The sequence below is a fragment of the Pristiophorus japonicus genome, chromosome 3 (assembly GCF_044704955.1).
Source record: "Pristiophorus japonicus isolate sPriJap1 chromosome 3, sPriJap1.hap1, whole genome shotgun sequence".
Taxonomy (NCBI): domain Eukaryota; kingdom Metazoa; phylum Chordata; class Chondrichthyes; family Pristiophoridae; genus Pristiophorus; species Pristiophorus japonicus.
In genome coordinates, this window is record NC_091979.1 from 15,110,036 (window position 1) to 15,131,657 (window position 21,622).

At 51.0% G+C, this 21,622-nt stretch overlaps 1 protein-coding gene across 1 annotated transcript in view; it reads left to right on the plus strand.

Moving 5' to 3' along the window:
- Positions 1-21,622, plus strand: part of LOC139259661 (receptor-type tyrosine-protein phosphatase-like N) — a 364,010-nt gene that overhangs the window by 332,047 nt on the left and 10,341 nt on the right. Inside the window, exons 20-22 of the mRNA XM_070875205.1 lie at positions 1,768-1,934; positions 4,128-4,181; positions 16,428-16,492. Of these exons, the coding sequence (XP_070731306.1) occupies positions 1,768-1,934; positions 4,128-4,181; positions 16,428-16,492 (286 nt within the window). The remainder of the gene's footprint in view (positions 1-1,767; positions 1,935-4,127; positions 4,182-16,427; positions 16,493-21,622) is intronic.

Here is a 21,622-nt window from a genome sequence, read left to right on the forward strand (position 1 = left end):
ATGGCGGAGCAGGCTCGAGGGGCCATATGGCCGACTCCTGTTCCTATTTCTTATGTTCTTATGTAAGCGCAGGGGAAGACCACCAATTAGGCTTAGAAAATGGATGAAGAGACCAGATTGAGTGGATTTCAACTGGACAGGTCTGGAAAGACCAGGGCAGGGTCACGATTGGAAGGTCGGAACTAGGGTTGGAGGATTACCGCTTGTTTTCTCAGAGAATAGTGGCCCTGTGGCACTGATTGTCTTCCTAACTCTTCTGCGCCTGTGTGGGTTGGGGGCTCAATCTTACCAATACCCACCCATGGCAACACACGTCCCATCGGTCTCCATCCAGGATTTCGTTCAGCCATGTTGTCACCAATGACCCCTGTAATTTTTTTTTTGATGTCATCGCCATAGGCGGTCCCTCGAACGAGGATGACTTGCTTCCACACGAGTTCACAGATGTTTCAGTGAAGGACCCGATGTTCCAGTCCTGAACTCCAGTTGAGGGGGGTGGAAGATGGCTGTGCGTGGATTTTTTTAACGTGCAGTGACCGTTGTACAATTGCCACCACAGGGGCTTGACAGAGCTTTTAGGCCTTTATCCAGTGACCAGGACGACTGGAGACCTGCACTGCTACACGGACCTAGTGCGCACACACACATCGCAGTGTGACCTGGCCCGTGCTGCCGCTGGGCCCTCAGCTCTTCTGGGTCCCGTACCCTCATTCGCCGCACCTCCGCAGTGTACAGGCCCTTTAACTGGCTGCGCGGCCCATTCAAGTTTCGGGCGGATATTTCCAATTGAAAAGCCGGGCCGCGCAGCTTAGCGGGCAACGTTGGTTGTCGCCTATTTTTTTCTGGTCCTTTCCTGACGGCAACGACTCCTGATTGGGGGCGCAGTTCACAGGCGGAAATTGCCGATTCGCACCACACCCATGTGCCCATAGTTCGCAGGTGAACCTTGGTGGTAAGTGTTGGTGGGCTGTTCTACCATGTGTGGCGTCGTGTTTAAGCCTTTTTTAACCCCTCTTACCACCCCCCCCCCTCCCCCAATCCAAGGGTACTGAGGCCAATTATAGTATGCATGCACCCCCAACCTACCTTGAAGTGTCAGCTGTGGCTCAGTGGGTAGCACTCTCACTCGCCTCTGAGTCAGAAGGTTGTGAGTTCAAGTCCCACTCCAGCGACTCGAGCAAAAAAAATCAAGGCTGACACTCCCAGTGCAGTGCTGAGGGAGCGCTGCGCTGTCTGAAGTGTCGTCTTTCAGATGAGACGTTAAACCGAGGCCCCGTCTGCTCTCTCAGGTGGTCGTAAAAGATCCCATGGGCTCTATTTCGAAGAAGAGCAGGGGAGTTATCTCCGGTATCTTGGGGCCAATATTTATCCCTCAATCAACATAACATAAAACAGATTATCTGGGTCATTATCACCTTGCTGTTTGTGGGAGCTTGCTGTGCACAAATTGGCTGCCGCGTTTCCCACATTACATAAGAAATAGGAGCAGGATTAGGCCACTTGGCCCCTCGAGCCTGCTCCGCCATTCAATAAGATCATGGCTGATCTGAATACAACAGTGACTGCACTCCAAAAGTACTTCATTGGCTGTAAAGCGCGTTGGGATGCCGTGAGAGGCGCTATATAAATGCAAGTTCTTTCTTTCACTGGGCAACCTCATTGGACCATTGGGGAACCCACCGCTGATTTGTCTTTTCTTTAGATACGAGTCGGATGGAACAATTCGCGCGACGATACGTGCGTAACCCTCTCCTGCTGCTTCCACAGGTCAACCTGGTGTCGGAGCACATCTGGTGCGAGGATTTCCTGGTGCGCAGCTTCTACCTGAAGAACCTGCAGTCACAGGAGACCCGGACACTCACCCAGTTCCACTTCCTCAGCTGGCCAGCAGAGGGCATCCCGTCCTCCACCCGACCACTGCTGGACTTCCGCAGGTAGGGGGCGTGGAAGATCGCTGTGAGGAGGGACATGAGGCCTTGGGCAAATGCTGCGATTTGACGCGATGTTTGATGGGGCAGTGTAAAGGGAGCTTTACTCCGAACTAACCCCATGCTGCACCTGCCCTGGGAGTGTTTGATGGGACAGTGTAGAGGGAGCTTTACTCTGTATCTAACCCCGTGCTGTACCTGCCCTGGGAGTGTTTGATGGGACAATGTAGAGGGACCTTTACTCTGTATCTAACCCATGCTGTACCTGCCCTGGGAGTGTTTGATGGGACAGTGTAGAGGGACCTTTACTCTCTATCTAACCCCATGCTGTACCTGCCCTGGGAGTGATGGATGGGACAGTGTAGAGGGAGCTTTACTCTGTATCTAACCCGTGCTGTACCTACCCTGGGAGTGATGGATGGGACAGTGTAGAGGGAGCTTTACTCTGTATCTAACCCGTGCTGTACCTGCCCTGGGAGTGATGGATGGGACAATGTAGAGGGAGCTTTACTCTGTATCTAACCCGTGCTGTACCTACCCTGGGAGTGATGGATGGGACAGTGTAGAGGGAGCTTTACTCTGTATCTAACCCCGTGCTGTACCTGCCCTGGGAGTGTTTGATGGGACAGTGTAGAGGGAGCTTTACTCTGTATCTAACCCCGTGCTGTACCTGCCCTGGGAGTGTTTGATGGGACAGTGAAGAGGGAGCTTTACTCTGTATCTAACCCGTGCTGTACCCTGGCTGCCCACAATGCGAAGGAGGTCCATTACCCAGATATCTCTCTCTCCTGGATTAGCAAAGAAACACTTCGACCAAAAAGACTTTAAACCCTGCTGACAACACATTGATGGATGACTGATTGCTCCCTGCTCCCTTTGCTCCCTTGCTGGATCAGAATTGGCTTAATGGGCTAAGGATCTAACCTGCATGTGTGTTGCTGGCCGGGGAGTATACCCTTCGGGCCACGAGTGCGGGCTGCTGTCTGACTAACCTCCTCTTCCTCCCTCTTTAACCAGCGTTTGATTAACCCTGCGATGGCCGCCACCGCGACATTCCTCTCTTATGGCTCCCAGTGTCATTTTTGTGATTTGCAGCTAGTAGTCTCAAGTCCAGTTGCATAGTCACAAAAGTGATCATTGGCGGCCATGACGACTGCACGGAGCACAGCGGGAACAGCGCTCCTATTTGTGCCCTTTGACCTTTCCCTTCTTTTGCGGGCGGTATCTTTCTTCAGGGCTGCTGACCAAGGGCCGTGCGGCTCTTTGTCGGCCGGCGTGGATACAATAGGCCGAAATGGCCCCCTTCTGTACTGTAACTTTCGATGTTTCTATGTTTCCTGCGTTGCAGTTTGAGAGAGTTGATGCCGATGTTACTGGTTGGAGAAAGGTTCTCCCCACTTCCGTGCCACCTCGCTCCCTAGTTTGACAGCGCCGAGGGAGCACATAAGAATTAGTTGCAGAGGCAGGCCATCTGGCCCCTTGAGCCTGCTCCGCCTTTCAATAAGGTCATGGCTGATCTTCTACCTCAATTTCGCTTCCCTGCCCGATCCACATATCTCTTGATTCCCCTTAAGATTCAGAAATCTATCGATCTCTGCCTTCAAAATACTCAACGACTAAGCCTCCACAGCCCTCTGGGAGCACTGTACTGTTGGAAGTACCCTCTTTCGGATGAGATCTTATTCCCAACCCCCCCCCCCCTACCCCCTCCCCACCACTCCGTCCGACCTCTCGAGTGGGTCGTAAAAGATCCCACGGCCACTATTTCGAAGCAGGGGAGTTGAGAGAAGAATGAGAGGTGATCTTATCGAAGTGTATAAGATTATGAGGGGGCTTGACAAGGTGGATGCAGAGAGAATGTTTCCACTGATAGGGGAGACTAGAACGAGGGGGCATGATCTTAGAATAAGGTGCCGCCCATTTAAAACAGAGATGAGGAGGAATTTCTTCTCTCAGAGGGTTGTAAATCTGCTACCCCTTACATTAAATGGTTCTTTAGTCAGGAAAAGAGAGCCATGGAGAGGCTCCTCTGACGGAGTGGTGGGAAGAAAGGAACAGAAGGATATGCTGATGGGGTGAAATGAGGAGCGGTAGGAGGAGGCTCCGTGTGTAGCATAAACACCGGCACGGACTAGTTGGGCCGAGTGGCCTGTTTCTGCACTCCACGTCCTTTGTAACGCCTTTCATTCTGTTCTGCAGGAAGGTAAACAAGTGCTACAGAGGCCGCTCCTGCCCCATCATCGTTCATTGCAGGTAAGAAGGTCCTTTCAGTACAATTCCTCCGACTCCATTCAGCCGCGTGAATGTACACCGACCACCGTTTCATTGGTTAAAATTAGGTGCGTGTTTATTTGCAACACCAAAAGCTCTGATTGGCTCCCCTTGGATGACAAGTCCTGATTTCCGATTGGTCCCCCTTGGAGGACAAGACACGCCCCTGCAGATTCTCTGGAAGGTGTAATGAGATCCTGCCCGCCTGCCTGCCTGAGTAATCAGTGACTTTGCAAAGTGTAATTCGGGCCATTCTGACTGCTGACTCCAGACAGAACAGAGCTCACTTGGAACAGATAAGGCTCACCCTCGCAGGTTGAGACCTTCTCAACCCCTCCCTCCGCAGAAAAGTTCCTGACCCCAGTGCCCAAGTTCCTGACCTCCCCACCCCCATTGTGGCTAGACTAGATGGGGCTAGATGCTGTCTGTTCGCCAGGTCCGTGTCCGGGCCGATTGGAGGAGTCTGTTCTGCCTGCTGGCAGTAAGAATCCCTAATGTGAAATAAGTTTGGTCAATCTCCGCCCAGTTCCTAATGGGCTCCCCTTGAGTAATTCAATCCTCATAACAAGGTATGTTATATCAAAGTGCCCCTGTGCGATACAAGGAGGTCTCTGTGCGCTTACTGAGGTGTGTCAATTCATCCTTAATGCTGTGATTTATGCTTTCAAACTGTTGGAATGTCTGAGGTTTGATTCCTTCCTGATACTATTCTGGGTTCACCAGTTAATCATAGAATAGTCATCATCATCATCACAGGCAGTCCCTCGAATTCGAGGAAGACTTGCTTCCACTCTAAAAATTAGTCCTTGGGTGACTGTACAGTCCAATACGGGAATTACAGTCTCTGTCACAGGTGGGACAGACAGTGGTTGAAGGAAAGGGAGGGTGGGACTGGTTTGCTGCACGCTCCTTCCGCTGCCTGCGCTCGGTTTCTGCACGCTCTCGGCGACGAGACTCGAGGAGCTCAGTGCCCTCCCGGATGCACTTCCTCCACTTAGGGCGGTCTTTGGCCAGGGACTCCCAGGTGTCGGTGGGGATGTTGCACTTTATCAGGGAGGCTGTGAGGGTGTCCTTGAAACGTTTCCTCTGCCCACCTGGGGCTCGCTTGCCGTGAAGGAGTTCCGAGTAGAGCGCTTGCTTTGGGAATAGTGCTGGGCCCGCCCAGTCTGCACTGGCTCTTTCGAAGAGCCATCCAGTCAGTCCCACTTACCCCGCTTGTTCCCCATATCCCTCCAAATTTTTCTCCTTCAAGTATTTATCCAATTCCCTTTTGAAGGCTACAATTAGGGCGGTGGAAACAGACTCATCAGGAAGCGCATTCCAGATCCTAACCAAAGTCTTTCCTCATGTTACCTCAGTTTCTTTTGCCAAGCACCTTAAATCTGAGTCCTCTGGTTACCGACCCTCCCTGCAGTAGGAACAGTTTTCCAATCTACTCGTTCAGAACGCCTCATAATCTGAACACCTCCATTAAATTTCCCCTTAATCATCTCTGCCCTAAGGAGAACATGCCCAGCTTCTCCAATCTCTCCACATAACTGACGTCCCACATCCCTGGAACCGTTCTGGTAAATCTCCCCTGCACCCTCTCCAAGGACTTGATGTCCTTCCTAAAGTGCGGTGCCCAGAATTGGACACAGGACTCCAACTGGGGCCTTCTGGGACAGGAGCCCCGCCCACTCTTATGAAGTCATAATGTAAGGGGGCAGGTGTTGTGTGTAAGAGGCTAAGTGAGGAGTTCTCACTTAGTCCGGACCTGGTGTAGCAGTGGTCCATGGTGGCTGTGCATGCTCCCACAAACAACGTTCCATATAGTCCTGTCCCACATTGCTCTATCCCCATTAGCCCCAAACCACAGCCCTGTATCAATCCCAAACTAATCTCACTGCCCCGCTCTCTCCCCATTGCCCTGTATCAATCCCAAACTAATCCCACTGCCCTGCTCTCTCCTCATAGCCATGTATCAATCCCAAACTAATCCCACTGCCCCGCGCTCTCCCCACAGCCCTGTATCAATCCCAAACTAATCCCATTGCCCCGCTCTCTCCCCATAGGCCTGTATCAATCTCCAAACTAATCCCACTGCCCCACTCTCTCCCCATAGGCCTGTATCAATCCCCAAACTAATCCCACTGCCCCACTCTCTCCCCATAGGTCTGTATCAATCCCCAAACTAATCCCACTGCCCCGCTCTCTCCCCATAGCCCTGTATCAATCCCCAAACTAATCCCACTGCCCCGCGCTCTCCCAACAGCCCTGTATCAATCCCAAACTAATCCCATTGCCCTGCTCTCTTCCCATAGGCCTGTATTAATCCCCAAAATAATTCCACTGCCCCGCTCTCTCCCCATAGCCCTGTATCAATCCCCAAAATAATCCCACTGTCCTGCTCTCTTCCTCTAACCATGTATCTTTCTCTGCTTTTAATACTGTCCGGTTTTCCTTTGAAAGGTGCAATGGTTTCTGCCTCGACCACTCCCTGCGGCAAAGCATTCGATGCTTCAACTACCCTCTGTGTAGAGAAGGGTTTCTTAACCTCTCACTTTGTGCCTTTGCCATAGTTTGGGATTGATGCCCCCTCGTTATTGACCAACTCGCCAATGGGAATCGATTCTTCCCTATTTACCTTAACAGGAAAGAATGTCCCAGCACCTTCCTTGAAATTGTCCACAGATTATTTGTTTCCCTCTGGATTCTGACTCTCCCACGAGTCAGCATTGCTGCAACATCAGAACAGGAGGAGGCCACTCAGCCCCTCGAGCATGTTCCGCCATTGAATGTGATCCTGGCTGATGTGTATCTTAACTCCGCCTTGGTTCGGTAACCCTTAATACCCTTGAGTAACAAATTTCTATCCATCTCAGTTTTGACATTTTCAATTGGCCTCAACAGCATTTTGGGGGGAAAGAGTGTTCCTGATTCCCACCACCCTGTATGTGAAGAAGTGCTTCCTGACATCACCCCTGAACAGCCTGATTCTAATTTTAAGGTTCTGCCCCCTTGTTCTGGACTCCCTCCACAGAGGAATAGTTTTTCCTCTATCCACCCTATCAAAACCTCTTATCGAAACGTATAAGATTATGAGGGGGCTTGACAAGGTGGATGCAGAGAGGATGTTTCCACTGATAGGGGAGACTAGAACTAGAGGGCATAATCTTAGAATAAGGAGCCGTCCATTTAAAACTGAGATGAGGAGGAATTTCTTCTCTCAGGGGGTTATAAATCTATGGAATTCGCTGCCTTAGAGAGCTGTGGAGGCTGGGACATTGAATATATTTAAGACAGAGATAAACAGTTTCTTAACCGATAAGGGGTTATGGAGAGCGGGCAGGGAAGTGGAGCTGAGTACATGATCGGATCAGCCATGATCTTATTGAATGGCGGAGCAGGCTCGAGGGGCCGTATGGCCAACTCCTGTTCCTATTTCTTATGTTGTTATGTTCTTTAATCATCTTAAACACCTCAATTAGCTGCAAAAGGGTCTCACAGATGGAGTGACTGTGTCTTGGGCAGATGACCTTGTGTCATAGAAACATAGAAAATAGGTGCAGGAGTAGTCCATTCGGCCCTTCGAGCCTGCACCACCATTCAATAAGATCATGGCTGATCATTCACCTCAGTACCCCTTTCCTGCTTTCTCTCCATACCCCTTGATCCCTTTAGCCGTAAGGGCCACATCTAACTTCCTCTTGAATATATCTAATGAACTGGCATCAACAGCTCTCTGCGTTAGGGAATTCCACAGGTAAACAACTCTCTGAGTGAAGAAGTTTCTCCTCATCTCGGTCCTAAATGGCTTACCCCTTTTCCTTAGACTGTGTTCCCTGGATCTAGACTTCCCCAGCATCGGGAACATTCTTCCCGCATCTAACCTATCCAGTCCCGTCAGAATCTTATATGTTTCTATGAGATCCCTTCTCATCCTTCTAAACTCCAATGAATACAGGCCCAGTTGATCCAGTCTCTTCTCATATATCAGTCCAGCCATCCCGTGAATCAGTCTGGTGAACCTTCACTGCACTCCCTCAATAGCAAGAACATCCTTCCTCAGATTACGAGACCAAAACAATATTCCAGGTGAGGCCTCACCAAGGCCCTGTACAACTGCAGTAAGACCTCCCTGCTCCTATACTCAAAACCCCTAGCTATGAAGGCCAACAAAACATTTGCCGCCTTCACCGCCTGCTGTACCTACATGCCACCTTTCAATGACTGATGTACCATGACACCCAGGTCTCGTTACACCTCCCCTTTTCCTAATCTGCCGCCATTCAGATAATATTCTGCCTTCGGGTTTTTGCCCCCAAAGTGGATAACCTCACATTTATCCACATTATACTGCATCTGCCATGCATTTGCCCACTCACCTAACCTGTCCAAGTCTGCGGTATCTTAGCATCCTCCTCACAGCTCACACCGCCACCCAGTTTAGTGTCATCTTCAAACTTGGAGATATTACACTCAATTCCTTCATCTAAATCATTAATGTATATTGTAAATAGCTGGGGTCCCAGCACTGAGCCCTGCGGCACCCCACTATTCACTGCCTGCCATTTTAAAAAGGACCCATTTATCCCGACTCTCTGCTTCCTGTCTGCCAACTAATTCTCTATCCACGTCAGTACATTACCCCCAATACCATGTGCTTTAATTTTGCACACCAATCTCCTGTGTGGGACCTTGTCAAAAGCCTTTTGAAAGTCCAAATACACTACATCCACTGGTTCTCCCTGGTCCACTCTACTAGTTACATCCTCAAAAAATTCCAGGAGATTTGTCAAGCATGATTTCCCTTTCATAAATCCATGCTGACTTGGACCGATCCTGTCACTGCTTTCCAAATGCGCAGTTATTTCATCTTTAATAATTGATTCCAACATTTTCCCCACTACTGATGTCAGGCTAACCGGTCTATAATTACCCGCTTTCTCTCTCCCTCCTTTTTCAAATATGGTGTTACATTAGCTGCCCTCCAGTCCATAGGAACTGATTCCGAGTCGATAGACTGTTGGAAAATGATCACCAATGCATCCACTATTTCTAGGGCCACTTCCTTAAGTACTCTGGGATGCAGACTATCAGGCCCCGGGGATTTATCGGCTTTCAATCCCATCAATTTCCCTAACACAATTTCCCGCCTAATAAGGATATCCTTCAGTTCCTCCTTCTCACTAGACCCTCGGTCCCCGTGTACTTCCGGAAGGTTATTTGTGTCTTCCTTCGTGAAAATAGAACCAAAGTATTTGTTCAACTGGTCCGCCATTTCCTTGTTCCACATTATAAATTCACCTGAATCTGACTGCAATCTTTTCCTCTTCACATATCTATCACATGCCCCGTCTGATCATTACTCGGTCACATTGGTGTACCGTCTACATTTGATGCAAACACAAACCACAATCTTAAATCGTACAGCACAGCAGAAGGCCATTCGGCCCATCGTGTCTGAGCCGGTTCTGTGAAGGAGCGGTCCGATTAATCCCACGACCCCTGGTCTTTCCCAATAGCCCTGTCATTTTTTTCTTTTCAAGTATTTGTCCAGTTCACTTGAAAGTTACTATTGAATCTGCTCCCACCGCCCTTTCAGGCAGCGCGTTCCAGATCACAACAGCTCGCTGCATAACAAACAAACTGTCTCCTCATCGCCCCCCCCCCCGCCCCATGGCATGTTTTTGCTAATTGTCTTAAATTTTAAAATAAGTTTTTAAAAGAGGATTGCAGTTCAGTCCCAGCACTGCGCAGGGCACTGGAGAGTTGTGAGAGCATTGTGATCAGTCAGCAAACCAATCGAGGTAATGTATTTGCTTCATGGGTTCTTGCTTGCAAATTCAAAGCAACACATTGCTATTAAGAACTAGCTGGTTTATTAACAGCGGTTTAACAATCACACTACACCAGTCTTCAGCTAGCTTCATCAACTCGATGAGCATCGACCGAATCCTTTCCCCGGTCAGGATAATGACATTTGAGCTTTCCGTGGAGGAGACTGCCCTCCAGTGGCCAGCTGAGCAATTCTACAATTGCTGCCGTGAGCCAATTTCACTGTCGTGGCCTCAACTTTGGGCCTAATAAAATAGTAGTCATGGGTGAGCGTGCGTTGTCTTTTTGAAGTGGAGTGTGAACTCCCACTTCCTGCAGCTGCTTTGGGCCGTTGGGTCAGCCTTACTTCAAATCCCCAAAGCAGTACGTCCAACTCTTGGAGACCTCCTGCCTCACAGTAGAGGTCACCAACTCTGGCTGGACGTATTAGAATAGAAAAAAATGGTTACAGCACAGAAGGAGGCCATTCGGCCCGTGCCGGCTCTCTGCAAGAGCACCTCAGCCAGTCCCACTCTACCCCGCCCTTTCCCCGTAGCCCTGCAAATTGTTTTCCTTCAGGTACTTATCCAACTCTCTTTTGAAAGCCACGATTGAATCTGCCTCCACCACCCTCTCAGGCCGCGCATTCCAGATCCTAACCACTCGCTGTGTAAAAACGTTTATCCTCATGTCGCCTTTGGTTCTTCTGCCAATCGCCTTAAATCTGTGACCTCTGGTTCGCGACCCTTCCACCAATGGGAACAGTTTCTCTCGATCTACTCTATCCAGACCCCTCATGATTTTGAACACCTCGATCAAATCTCCTCTCAACCTTCTCTGCTCCAAGGAGAACAACCCCAGCTTCTCCAGTCTATCCACGTAACTGAAGTCCCTCATCCCTGGAACTATTCTCCTAAATCTTTTCTGGACCCTCTCGAAGGCCTTCACATCCTTCCTAAAATGCGGTGCCCAGAATTGGACACAATACTCCAGTAGAGGCTGAACCAGTGTTTTATACAGGTCCATCATAACTGCCTTGCTATTGTACTCTATGGGGTACAAATTGCCCTTCCCGCCCCGACCGAAACAGGCTGCTCCCAATCCGTTTCGGTGGTTTTTACCGCAGCTGCGGTTCAGGTCGACTCTTCCGCGAGATTGCACTCTTTGGCTTTTTTTGTTTTGATCCGGAGGTCGGTGTAAATGGGGACGGTGACTACACGAGAGGGATGGATACGGGGCAGTGACTATACCTGAGGGGTGGATACGGGGCAGTGACTATACCTGAGGGGTGGATACGGGGCAGTGACTATACCTGAGGGGTGGATACGGGGCAGTGACTACACCTGAGGGGTGGATACGGGGCAGTGACTATACCTGAGGGGTGGATACGGGGCAGTGACTACACCTGAGGGGTGGATACGGGGCAGTGACTATACCTGAGGGGTGGATACGGGGCAGTGACTACACGAGAGGGGTGGATACGGGGCAGTGACTACACCTGAGGGGTGGATACGGGGCAGTGACTATACCTGAGGGGTGGATACGGGGCAGTGACTATACCTGAGGGGTGGATACGGGGCAGTGACTATACCTGAGGGGTGGATACGGGGCAGTGACTATACCTGAGGGGTGGATACGGGGCAGTGACTATACCTGAGGGGTGGATACGGGGCAGTGACTACACCTGAGGGGTGGATACGGGGCAGTGACTATACCTGAGGGGTGGATACGGGGCAGTGACTATACCTGAGGGGTGGATACAGGGCAGTGACTACACCTGAGGGGTGGATACGGGGCAGTGACTATACCTGAGGGGTGGATACAGGGCAGTGACTACACCTGAGGGGTGGATACGGGGCAGTGACTATACCTGAGGGGTGGATACGGGGCAGTGACTATACCTGAGGGGTGGATACGGGGCAGTGACTATACCTGAGGGGTGGATACGGGGCAGTGACTATACCTGAGGGGTGGATACGGGGCAGTGACTATACCTGAGGGGTGGATACAGGGCAGTGACTATACCTGAGGGGTGGATACGGGGCAGTGACTACACCTGAGGGGTGGATACGGGGCAGTGACTATACCTGAGGGGTGGATACGGGGCAGTGACTATACCTGAGGGGTGGATACGGGGCAGTGACTATACCTGAGGGGTGGATACGGGGCAGTGACTATACCTGAGGGGTGGATACGGGGCAGTGACTATACCTGAGGGGTGGATACGGGGCAGTGACTATACCTGAGGGGTGGATACGGGGCAGTGACTATACCTGAGGGGTGGATACGGGGCAGTGACTACACGAGAGGGGTGGATACGGGGCAGTGACTACACGAGAGGGGTGGATACGGGGCAGTGACTATACCTGAGGGGTGGATACGGGGCAGTGACTATACCTGAGGGGTGGATACGGGGCAGTGACTATACCTGAGGGGTGGATACAGGGCAGTGACTACACCTGAGGGGTGGATACGGGGCAGTGACTATACCTGAGGGGTGGATACAGGGCAGTGACTACACCTGAGGGGTGGATACGGGGCAGTGACTATACCTGAGGGGTGGATACGGGGCAGTGACTATACCTGAGGGGTGGATACGGGGCAGTGACTATACCTGAGGGGTGGATACGGGGCAGTGACTATACCTGAGGGGTGGATACGGGGCAGTGACTATACCTGAGGGGTGGATACAGGGCAGTGACTATACCTGAGGGGTGGATACGGGGCAGTGACTACACCTGAGGGGTGGATACGGGGCAGTGACTATACCTGAGGGGTGGAGACGGGGCAGTGACTATACCTGAGGGGTGGATACGGGGCAGTGACTATACCTGAGGGGTGGATACGGGGCAGTGACTATACCTGAGGGGTGGATACGGGGCAGTGACTATACCTGAGGGGTGGATACGGGGCAGTGACTATACCTGAGGGGTGGATACGGGGCAGTGACTATACCTGAGGGGTGGATACGGGGCAGTGACTACACCTGAGGGGTGGATACGGGGCAGTGACTACACCTGAGGGGTGGATACGGGGCAGTGACTATACCTGAGGGGTGGATACGGGGCAGTGACTATACCTGAGGGGTGGATACGGGGCAGTGACTATACCTGAGGGGTGGATACGGGGCAGTGACTATACCTGAGGGGTGGATACGGGGCAGTGACTATACCTGAGGGGTGGATACGGGGCAGTGACTATACCTGAGGGGTGGATACGGGGCAGTGACTATACCTGAGGGGTGGATACGGGGCAGTGACTACACGAGAGGGGTGGATACGGGGCAGTGACTACACGAGAGGGGTGGATACGGGGCAGTGACTATACCTGAGGGGTGGATACGGGGCAGTGACTATACCTGAGGGGTGGATACGGGGCAGTGACTATACCTGAGGGGTGGATACGGGGCAGTGACTACACCTGAGGGGTGGACACGGGGCAGTGACTATACCTGAGGGGTGGATACGGGGCAGTGACTACACCTGAGGGGTGGATACGGGGCAGTGACTATACCTGAGGGGTGGATACGGGGCAGTGACTATACCTGAGGGGTGGATACGGGGCAGTGACTATACCTGAGGGGTGGATACGGGGCAGTGACTACACCTGAGGGGTGGATACGGGGCAGTGACTACACCTGAGGGGTGGATACGGGGCAGTGACTATACCTGAGGGGTGGATACGGGGCAGTGACTATACCTGAGGGGTGGATACGGGGCAGTGACTATACCTGAGGGGTGGATACGGGGCAGTGACTATACCTGAGGGGTGGATACGGGCAGTGACTATACCTGAGGGGTGGATACGGGGCAGTGACTATACCTGAGGGGTGGATACGGGCAGTGACTATACCTGAGGGGTGGATACGGGGCAGTGACTATACCTGAGGGGTGGATACGGGGCAGTGACTATACCTGAGGGGTGGATACGGGGCAGTGACTATACCTGAGGGGTGGATACGGGGCAGTGACTACACCTGAGGGGTGGATACGGGGCAGTGACTATACCTGAGGGGTGGATACGGGGCAGTGACTATACCTGAGGGGTGGATACGGGGCAGTGACTATACCTGAGGGGTGGATACGGGGCAGTGACTATACCTGAGGGGTGGATACGGGGCAGTGACTATACCTGAGGGGTGGATACGGGGCAGTGACTACACCTGAGGGGTGGATACGGGGCAGTGACTATACCTGAGGGGTGGATACGGGGCAGTGACTATACCTGAGGGGTGGATACGGGGCAGTGACTATACCTGAGGGGTGGATACGGGGCAGTGACTATACCTGAGGGGTGGATACGGGCAGTGACTACACCTGAGGGGTGGATACGGGGCAGTGACTATACCTGAGGGGTGGATACGGGCAGTGACTATACCTGAGGGGTGGATACGGGGCAGTGACTATACCTGAGGGGTGGATACGGGGCAGTGACTACACCTGAGGGGTGGATACGGGGCAGTGACTATACCTGAGGGGTGGATACAGGGCAGCGATTACACCTGAGGGGCGGAAGTTGGGGGGGGGCAGTACGGAGTGACCGGCGCGATGATGTCATCACGTCACTGTGTCACCACGGCTCTCCCCTTCTCTTAAAGGGGAGCGCCTTCGCGATTTTTAAACTTGGGCCCACTGGGCCAGCAGGGAGGGTTTCAGCCGGACCTAACAGGGGGTACCAGGCTGCCTGTTGGCGGCCTGGCCAAACCCGGGGGGGGGCATAATTGTCAGGCCGACATGTCAGTCGGCCGACAAAAAAAACAAAACATGGCGGCAGCGGCAGTGGGCCCTCCCCTTTAAGGGAAGCCACACCACCGCTGCGGGCCGAAGATTTTCCAAGGGGGATGTTGCCATCGGGGGGGGGGGTGGGGGGGGGCGTAGATCGGCGGTGCATAAGGTGACGCGCTTACCACCGATTGGCAGCAGTGCAGCGGAAAGGGCGGGGATCGGGGCACCGCTGGGGAAAGCTCGGGGGGGGGCAGGGGTGGGGGCAATAGGGCTAACAGCGGCCATTCCACTCCACAGCGAGGCCGCCGATTTGCGATGTTAACAGGCCTTGAGGAGAGGGGAAATTTTGGGCCCCAATGCCTCCATTTATGAAGCCCAGGATCCCGTATGCTTTTTTAACCGCTTTCTCAACCTGCCCTGCCAGCGTCAACGATTTGTGCAAATACACCCCCAGGTCTCTCTGTTCATGCACCCCCCTTTAGAATTGCACCCTTTCATTTATATTGCCTCTCCTCGTTTTTCCTACCAAACTGTGTCACTTCGCACTTTTCTGCGTCAAATTTCATCTGCCTCATGTCCATTCCTGGAGGTTTTGTCACCTGACCTCGGTAGTGTATGCCCCTGCGAGGATGCTCACAGCTTTGTAGAGTTGTTGAGTTGGGAGTGGCTTAGCCAGTCATGTGATGTTCACAAGATTCAATAAAACCCCGGGCCAGTTGGGTTCGGGGGATCCACGATGAGGCAGGTGGTGGTGAGCCTGGTGGATGAACTGGTAATGCGTAGTGTAATTGTTAAACCTTTGCCAATAAACCAACTGGTTCTTAATAGCAATGTGTTACTAGGAATTCTTTAGCAAAGAATCCATGAAGCAAATACATTCCAGCCTCCATTGGCTCCCCCTTCACCATTGGTCACCTGTCACGCCCACTCACCTTCCCACAGCCAATTGAGAAGCCAACAGACTCTCCATTATCCAATTGGACGATTTTTCTATCATCAATCTCTTTTTTTTGACATATAAGCAAAAGCGTTCAAAAAGAATTTTAATGAGCTCACAACTTTTTTTAATCACCCGATGGTTTTCCCACAGGGTTTTGTTTGTGCCCTGTTGCCGCACTCATGGACACTCACTCACAGTGCACACCTGTACAAACACCTGCACAGACACCTGCACAGACACCTGTATAAACACCTGCACAGGCACATGTACAGACACCTGTATAAACACCTGCACAGACACCTGCATAAACACCTGTATAAACACCTGCACAGACACATGTACAGACACCTGCATAAACACCTACATAAACACCTGTATAAACACCTGCACAGACACATGTACAAACACCTGCATAAACACCTGCATAAACACCTGTACGAACACCTGCATAAACACCTGTACGAACACCTGCATAAACACCTGTACAAACACCTGTACAAACACCTGTACAAACACCTGTACAGACACCTGCATGAACACCTGCATGAACACCTGCATGAACACCTGCACAGACACATGTACAGACACCTGCATAAACACCTGCATAAACACCTGCACAGACACCTGCACAGACACCTGCACAGACACCTGCACGAACACCTGCACAGACACCTGCACAGACACCTGCACAGACACCTGCACAGACACCTGCACAGACACCTGTTCTCCAAGCGTGCGACTAACCTGTCTGTCTTGGTTTTGCAGTGACGGGGCCGGAAGAACCGGGACATACACCTTGATCGATATGGTCCTCAACAGAATGTCCAAAGGTAATCCTCGAGTAGAGTAGTGAGTGGAGCTCCAGGTCCTGTGCCTCCCATGTCCAATATCACACTCACTGTCGAAAGCCCCTAATCGGCCAGTGTCTCAGACCCAGAGGCCACTGCTGCAGGAGACAATGATCTTCCGTGATTGGGGTTAAGCGACGTTCTTGGGAGGGAGAGTGGAGGAAACAGTTGGCATTTACAGAGGACAGTGTAGAGGGAGCTTCACTCAGTATCTAACCCTGTGCTGTACCTGCTCTGGGAATGTTTGATGGGACAGTGTAGAGGGAGCTTTACTCTGTATCTAACCCCGTACTGTACCTGCCCTGGGAATGTTTGACGGGACAGTGTAGAGGGAGCTTTACTCTGTATCTAACTCCGGGCTGTACATTCTTGGGACTGTTTGATGGGACAGTGTAGAGGGAGCTTTACTCTGTATCTAACCCGTGCTGTACCTGCCCAGGGAGTGTTTGATGGGACAGTGTAGATGGAGCTTTACTCTGTATCGAACACCATGCTGTACCTGCCCTGGGAGTGTTTGGTGGGACAGTGTAGAGGGAGCTTTACTCTGTATCGAACCCCATGCTGTACCTGCCCTGGGAGTGTTTGGTGGGACAGTGTAGAGGGAGCTTTACTCTGTATCTAACCCCGTGCTGTACCTGCCCCAGGAGTGTTTGATGCGACAGTTTAGAGGGAGCTTTGCTCTGTATCTAACCCCATGCTGTACCTGCCCTGTGACTGTTTGCTGGGACAGTGTAGTGGGAGCTTTGTCTGTATCTAACCCCATGCTGTTCCTGCCCTGGGAGTGTTTGATGCGACAGTGTAGAGGGAGCAGTACTCTGACTCGAACCCCATGCTGTAGCTGCCCTGGGAGTTTTTGATGGGAGAGTGTAGAGGGAGTTTTACTCTGTTTATAACCTGTGCTATACCTGCCCTGGGAGTGTTTGATGGGGCAGTACAGAGGGAGCTTTACTCTGTATGTAACCCCGTGCTGTACCTGCCCTGGGAGTGAATGATTGGCAGTGTAGAGGGAGCTTTACTCTGTATCTAACCCGTGCTGTACCTGCCCTGGGAGTGTTTGATGGGACAGTGTAGAGGGAGCTTTACTCTGTATCTAACCTGTGCTGCACCTGCCCTTGATGTGTTTGATGGGATAGTGTAGAGGGAGCTTTACTCTGTCTCGAACCCCATGCTGTACCTGCCCTGGGAGTGTTGATGGGACAGTGTAGAGGGAGTTTTACTCTGGTTATAACCTGTGCTGTACCTGCCCTGGGAGTGTTTGATGGGGCAGTGCAGAGGGAGCTTTACTCTGTATCTAACCTGTGCTATACCTGCCCTGGGAGTGTTTGATGGGACAGTACAGAGGGAGCTTTATTCTGTATGTAACCCCGTGCTGTACCTGCCCTGGGAGTGTTTGATGGGACAGTGTAGAGGGAGCTTTACTCTGTATCTAACCTGTGCTGCAATTGCCCTTGATGTGTTTGATGGGACAGTGTAGAGGGAGGTTTACTCTGTATCTAACCCGTGCTGTACCTGCCCTGGGAGTGTTTGATGGGACAGTACAGAGGGAGCTTTATTCCGTATGTAACCCCGTGCTGTACCTGCCCTGGGAGTGTTTGATGGGACAGTGTAGAGGGAGCTTTACTCTGTATCTAACCTGTGCTGCAATTGCCCTTGATGTGTTTGATGGGACAGTGTAGAGGGAGCTTTACTCTGTATCTAACCCGTGCTGTACCTGCCCTGGGAGTGTTTTATGGCACGGTATAGCGGGAGCTTTACTCTGTATCTAACCCATGCTGTACCTGCCCTGGCAGTGATTGATGGGACAGTGTAAACATAGAAAATAGAAACATAGAAAATAGGTGCAGGAGTAAGCCATTAGGCCCCTCGAGCCTGCACCACCATTCAATAAGATCATGGCTGATCATTCCCTTAGTACCCCTTTCCCGCTTTCTCTCCATACCCCTTGGTCCCTTTAGCCGTAAGGGCCATATCTAACTCCCTCTTGAATATATCGAATGAACTGGCCTCAACGACTCTGCGGCAGGGAATTCCACAGGTTAACAACTCTCTGAGTGAAGAAGTTTCTCCTCATCACAGTCCTAAATGGCCTACCCCTTATGTCCCCTGCTTCTGGAATTCCCCAACATCGGGAACATTCTTCCCGCATCTAACCTGTCCCGTCACGTCCCGTCAGAATCTTGTATGTTTCTATGAGATCCCCTCTCATCCTTCTAAACTCCAGTGTATAAAGGCCCAGTTGATCCAGTCTCTCCTCATATGTCAGTCCAACATTCCCTGGAATCAGTTTGGTGAACCTTCGCTGCACTCCCTCAATAGCAAAAATGTCCTTCCTCAGATTAGGAGACCAAAACTGAACACAATATTCCAGATGAGGCCTCACCAAGGCCCTGTTCAACTGCAGTAAGACCTCCCTGCTCCTATACTCAAATCCCCTAGCTATGAAGGCCAACATGCCGTTTGCCTTCTTCATCGCCTGCTGTACCTGCATGCCAACTTTCAATGACTGATGAACCATGACACCCAGGTCTCGTTGCACCTCCCCTTTTCCTAATCTGCTGCCATTCAGATAATATTCTGCCTTCGTGTTTTTGCCCCCAAAGTGGATAACCTTACATTTATCCACATTATACTGCATCTGCCATGCATTTGCCCACTCTCCTAACCTGTCCAAATCACCCTGCAGTCTCTTAGCATCCTCCTCACAGCTCACACCGCCATCCAGTTTAGTGTCATCCGCAAACTTGGAGATATTACCCTCAATTCCTTCATCCAAATCATTCATATATATTGTGAAGAGCTGGGGTCCCAGCATTGAGCCCTGCGGTATTCCACTAGTTACTGCCTCCTATTCCGACAAGGACCCATTTATCCCGACTCTCTGCTTCCTGTCTGCCAACCAATTCTCTATCCATGCCAGTACATTAACCCCAATACCATGTGCCTTGATCTTGTACATCAATCTCTTATGTGGTAACTTGTCAAAGGCCTTTTGAAAGTCCAAATACACCACATCCACTGGTTCTCCCTTGTCCACTCTACTAGTTACATCCTCAAAAAATTCCAGAAGATTGGTCAAGCATGATTTCCCTTTCATAAATCCATGCTGACTTGGACCGATCCTGTCACCTCTTTCCAAATGCGCTGCTATTTCATCCTTAATAATAGATTCCAACATTTTCCCCACTACTGATGTCAGGCTAACTGTTCTATAATTACCCGTTTTTTCTGTCCTTTTTTAAAAAGTGGTGTTACATTAGCTACCCTCCAGTCCATGGGAACTGATCCAGAGTTGATAGACTGTTGGAAAATGATTACCAATGCATCCACTATTTCTAGGGCCACCTCCTTAAGTACTTTGGGATGCAGACAATCAGGTCCTGCGGATTTATTGGCCTTCAATCCCATCAATTCATTGAGTGGCAGTGCAGGCTCGAAGGGCCGAATGGCCTACTCCTGCACCTATTTTCTATGTTTCTATGTTTCACCCAGTCTAGGGTGGCCAGCTCTCTAGTCGGTTCCTCCACATATTGGTCAAGAAAACCATCCCTAATACACTCCAGGAAATCCTCCTCCACAGCATTGCTACCAGTTTGGTTAACCCAACCTATATGTAAATAAAAGTCGCCCATGATAACTGCTGTACCTTTATTGCACACATCCCTTATTTTTTGTTTGATGCTGTCCCCAACCTCACTACGACTGTTTGGTGATCTGTACACAACTCCCACCAGCGTTTTCTGCCCTTTGGTATTCTGTAGCTCCACCCATACCGATTCCACATCATCCAGGCTAATGTCCCTCCTTACGATTGCATTAATTTCCTCTTTAACCAGCAACGCCACCCCACCTTCTTTTCCTCTCTGCCTATCCTTCCTAAATGCTGAATACCCCTGGATGTTGAGTTCCCAGCCTTGGTCAACCTGGAGCCATGTCTCTGTGATGCCAATTACATTGTATCCATTAACTGCTGTCTGCACAGTTAATTCGTCCACCTTATTCCGAATACTCCTCGCAACCCTCAGATACATTTAAATTGGCAACAACAGTGCTAAATGTTACTTACTGATGAAGAAAAAAAAAAGCTACTCACCATTCTCCAGCCAATCACTTTACTCTGTATCTAACACGTGCTGTACCTGCCTCGGGAGTGTTTGATGGGACATTGTAGAGGGAGCTTTACTCTGTATCTAACCCATGCAGTACCTGCCCTGGGAGTGTTTGATGGGACAGTGTAGAGGGAGCTTTACTCTGTATCTAACCCATGCAGTACCTGCCCTGGGAGTGTTTGATGGGACAATGTAGAGGGAGCTTTACTCTGTCTTTAACTCGTGCTGTACCTGCCCTGGGAGTTTTTAATGCCACAGCATTAATGGGAGCTTTACTCTGTATCTAACCCGTACTGTACCTGCCCTGGGAGTGTTTGATGGGACAGTGTAGAGGGAGCTTTACTCTGTATCTCACCCCGTGCTGTCCCTGCCCTGGGAGTGTTTGATGGGACAGTGTAGAGGGAGCTTTACTCTGTATCTAACCCGTGCTGTACCTGCCTCGGGAGTGTTTGATGGGACAGTGTAGAGGGAGCTTTACTCTGTATCTAACCCATGCAGTACCTGCCCTGGGAGTGTTTGATGGCAAGGCATAGAGGGAGCTTTACTCTGTATTTAACACTGTGCTGTACCTGCCCTAGAATGTTTGATGGAACAGTGTAGAGGGAACTTTACTCTGTATCTAACCCGTGGTGTACCTGCCCTGGGCGTATTTGATGGGCCTGTTTGAGGGAGCTTTACTCTGTATCTAACCTGTGCTGTACCTGCCCTGTGAGTGTTTGATGGGACGGTGCAGAGGGAGCTTTACTCCGAACTAACTCCATGCTGTACCTGCCCTGGGAGTGTTTGATGGGACAGTGTAGAGGGAGCTTTACTGTGTATCTAACGTGTGCTGTACCTGCCCTGAGAGTGTTTGATGGGACAGTGTAGAGGGAGCTTTACACTGTATCTAATTTGTGCTATACCTTCCCCAGGAGTGTTTGATGGGACAGTGTAGAGGGAGCTTTACTCAGTATCTAACCCCGTGCTGTACCTGCCCCAGGAGTGTTGGATGGGACAGTGTAGAGGG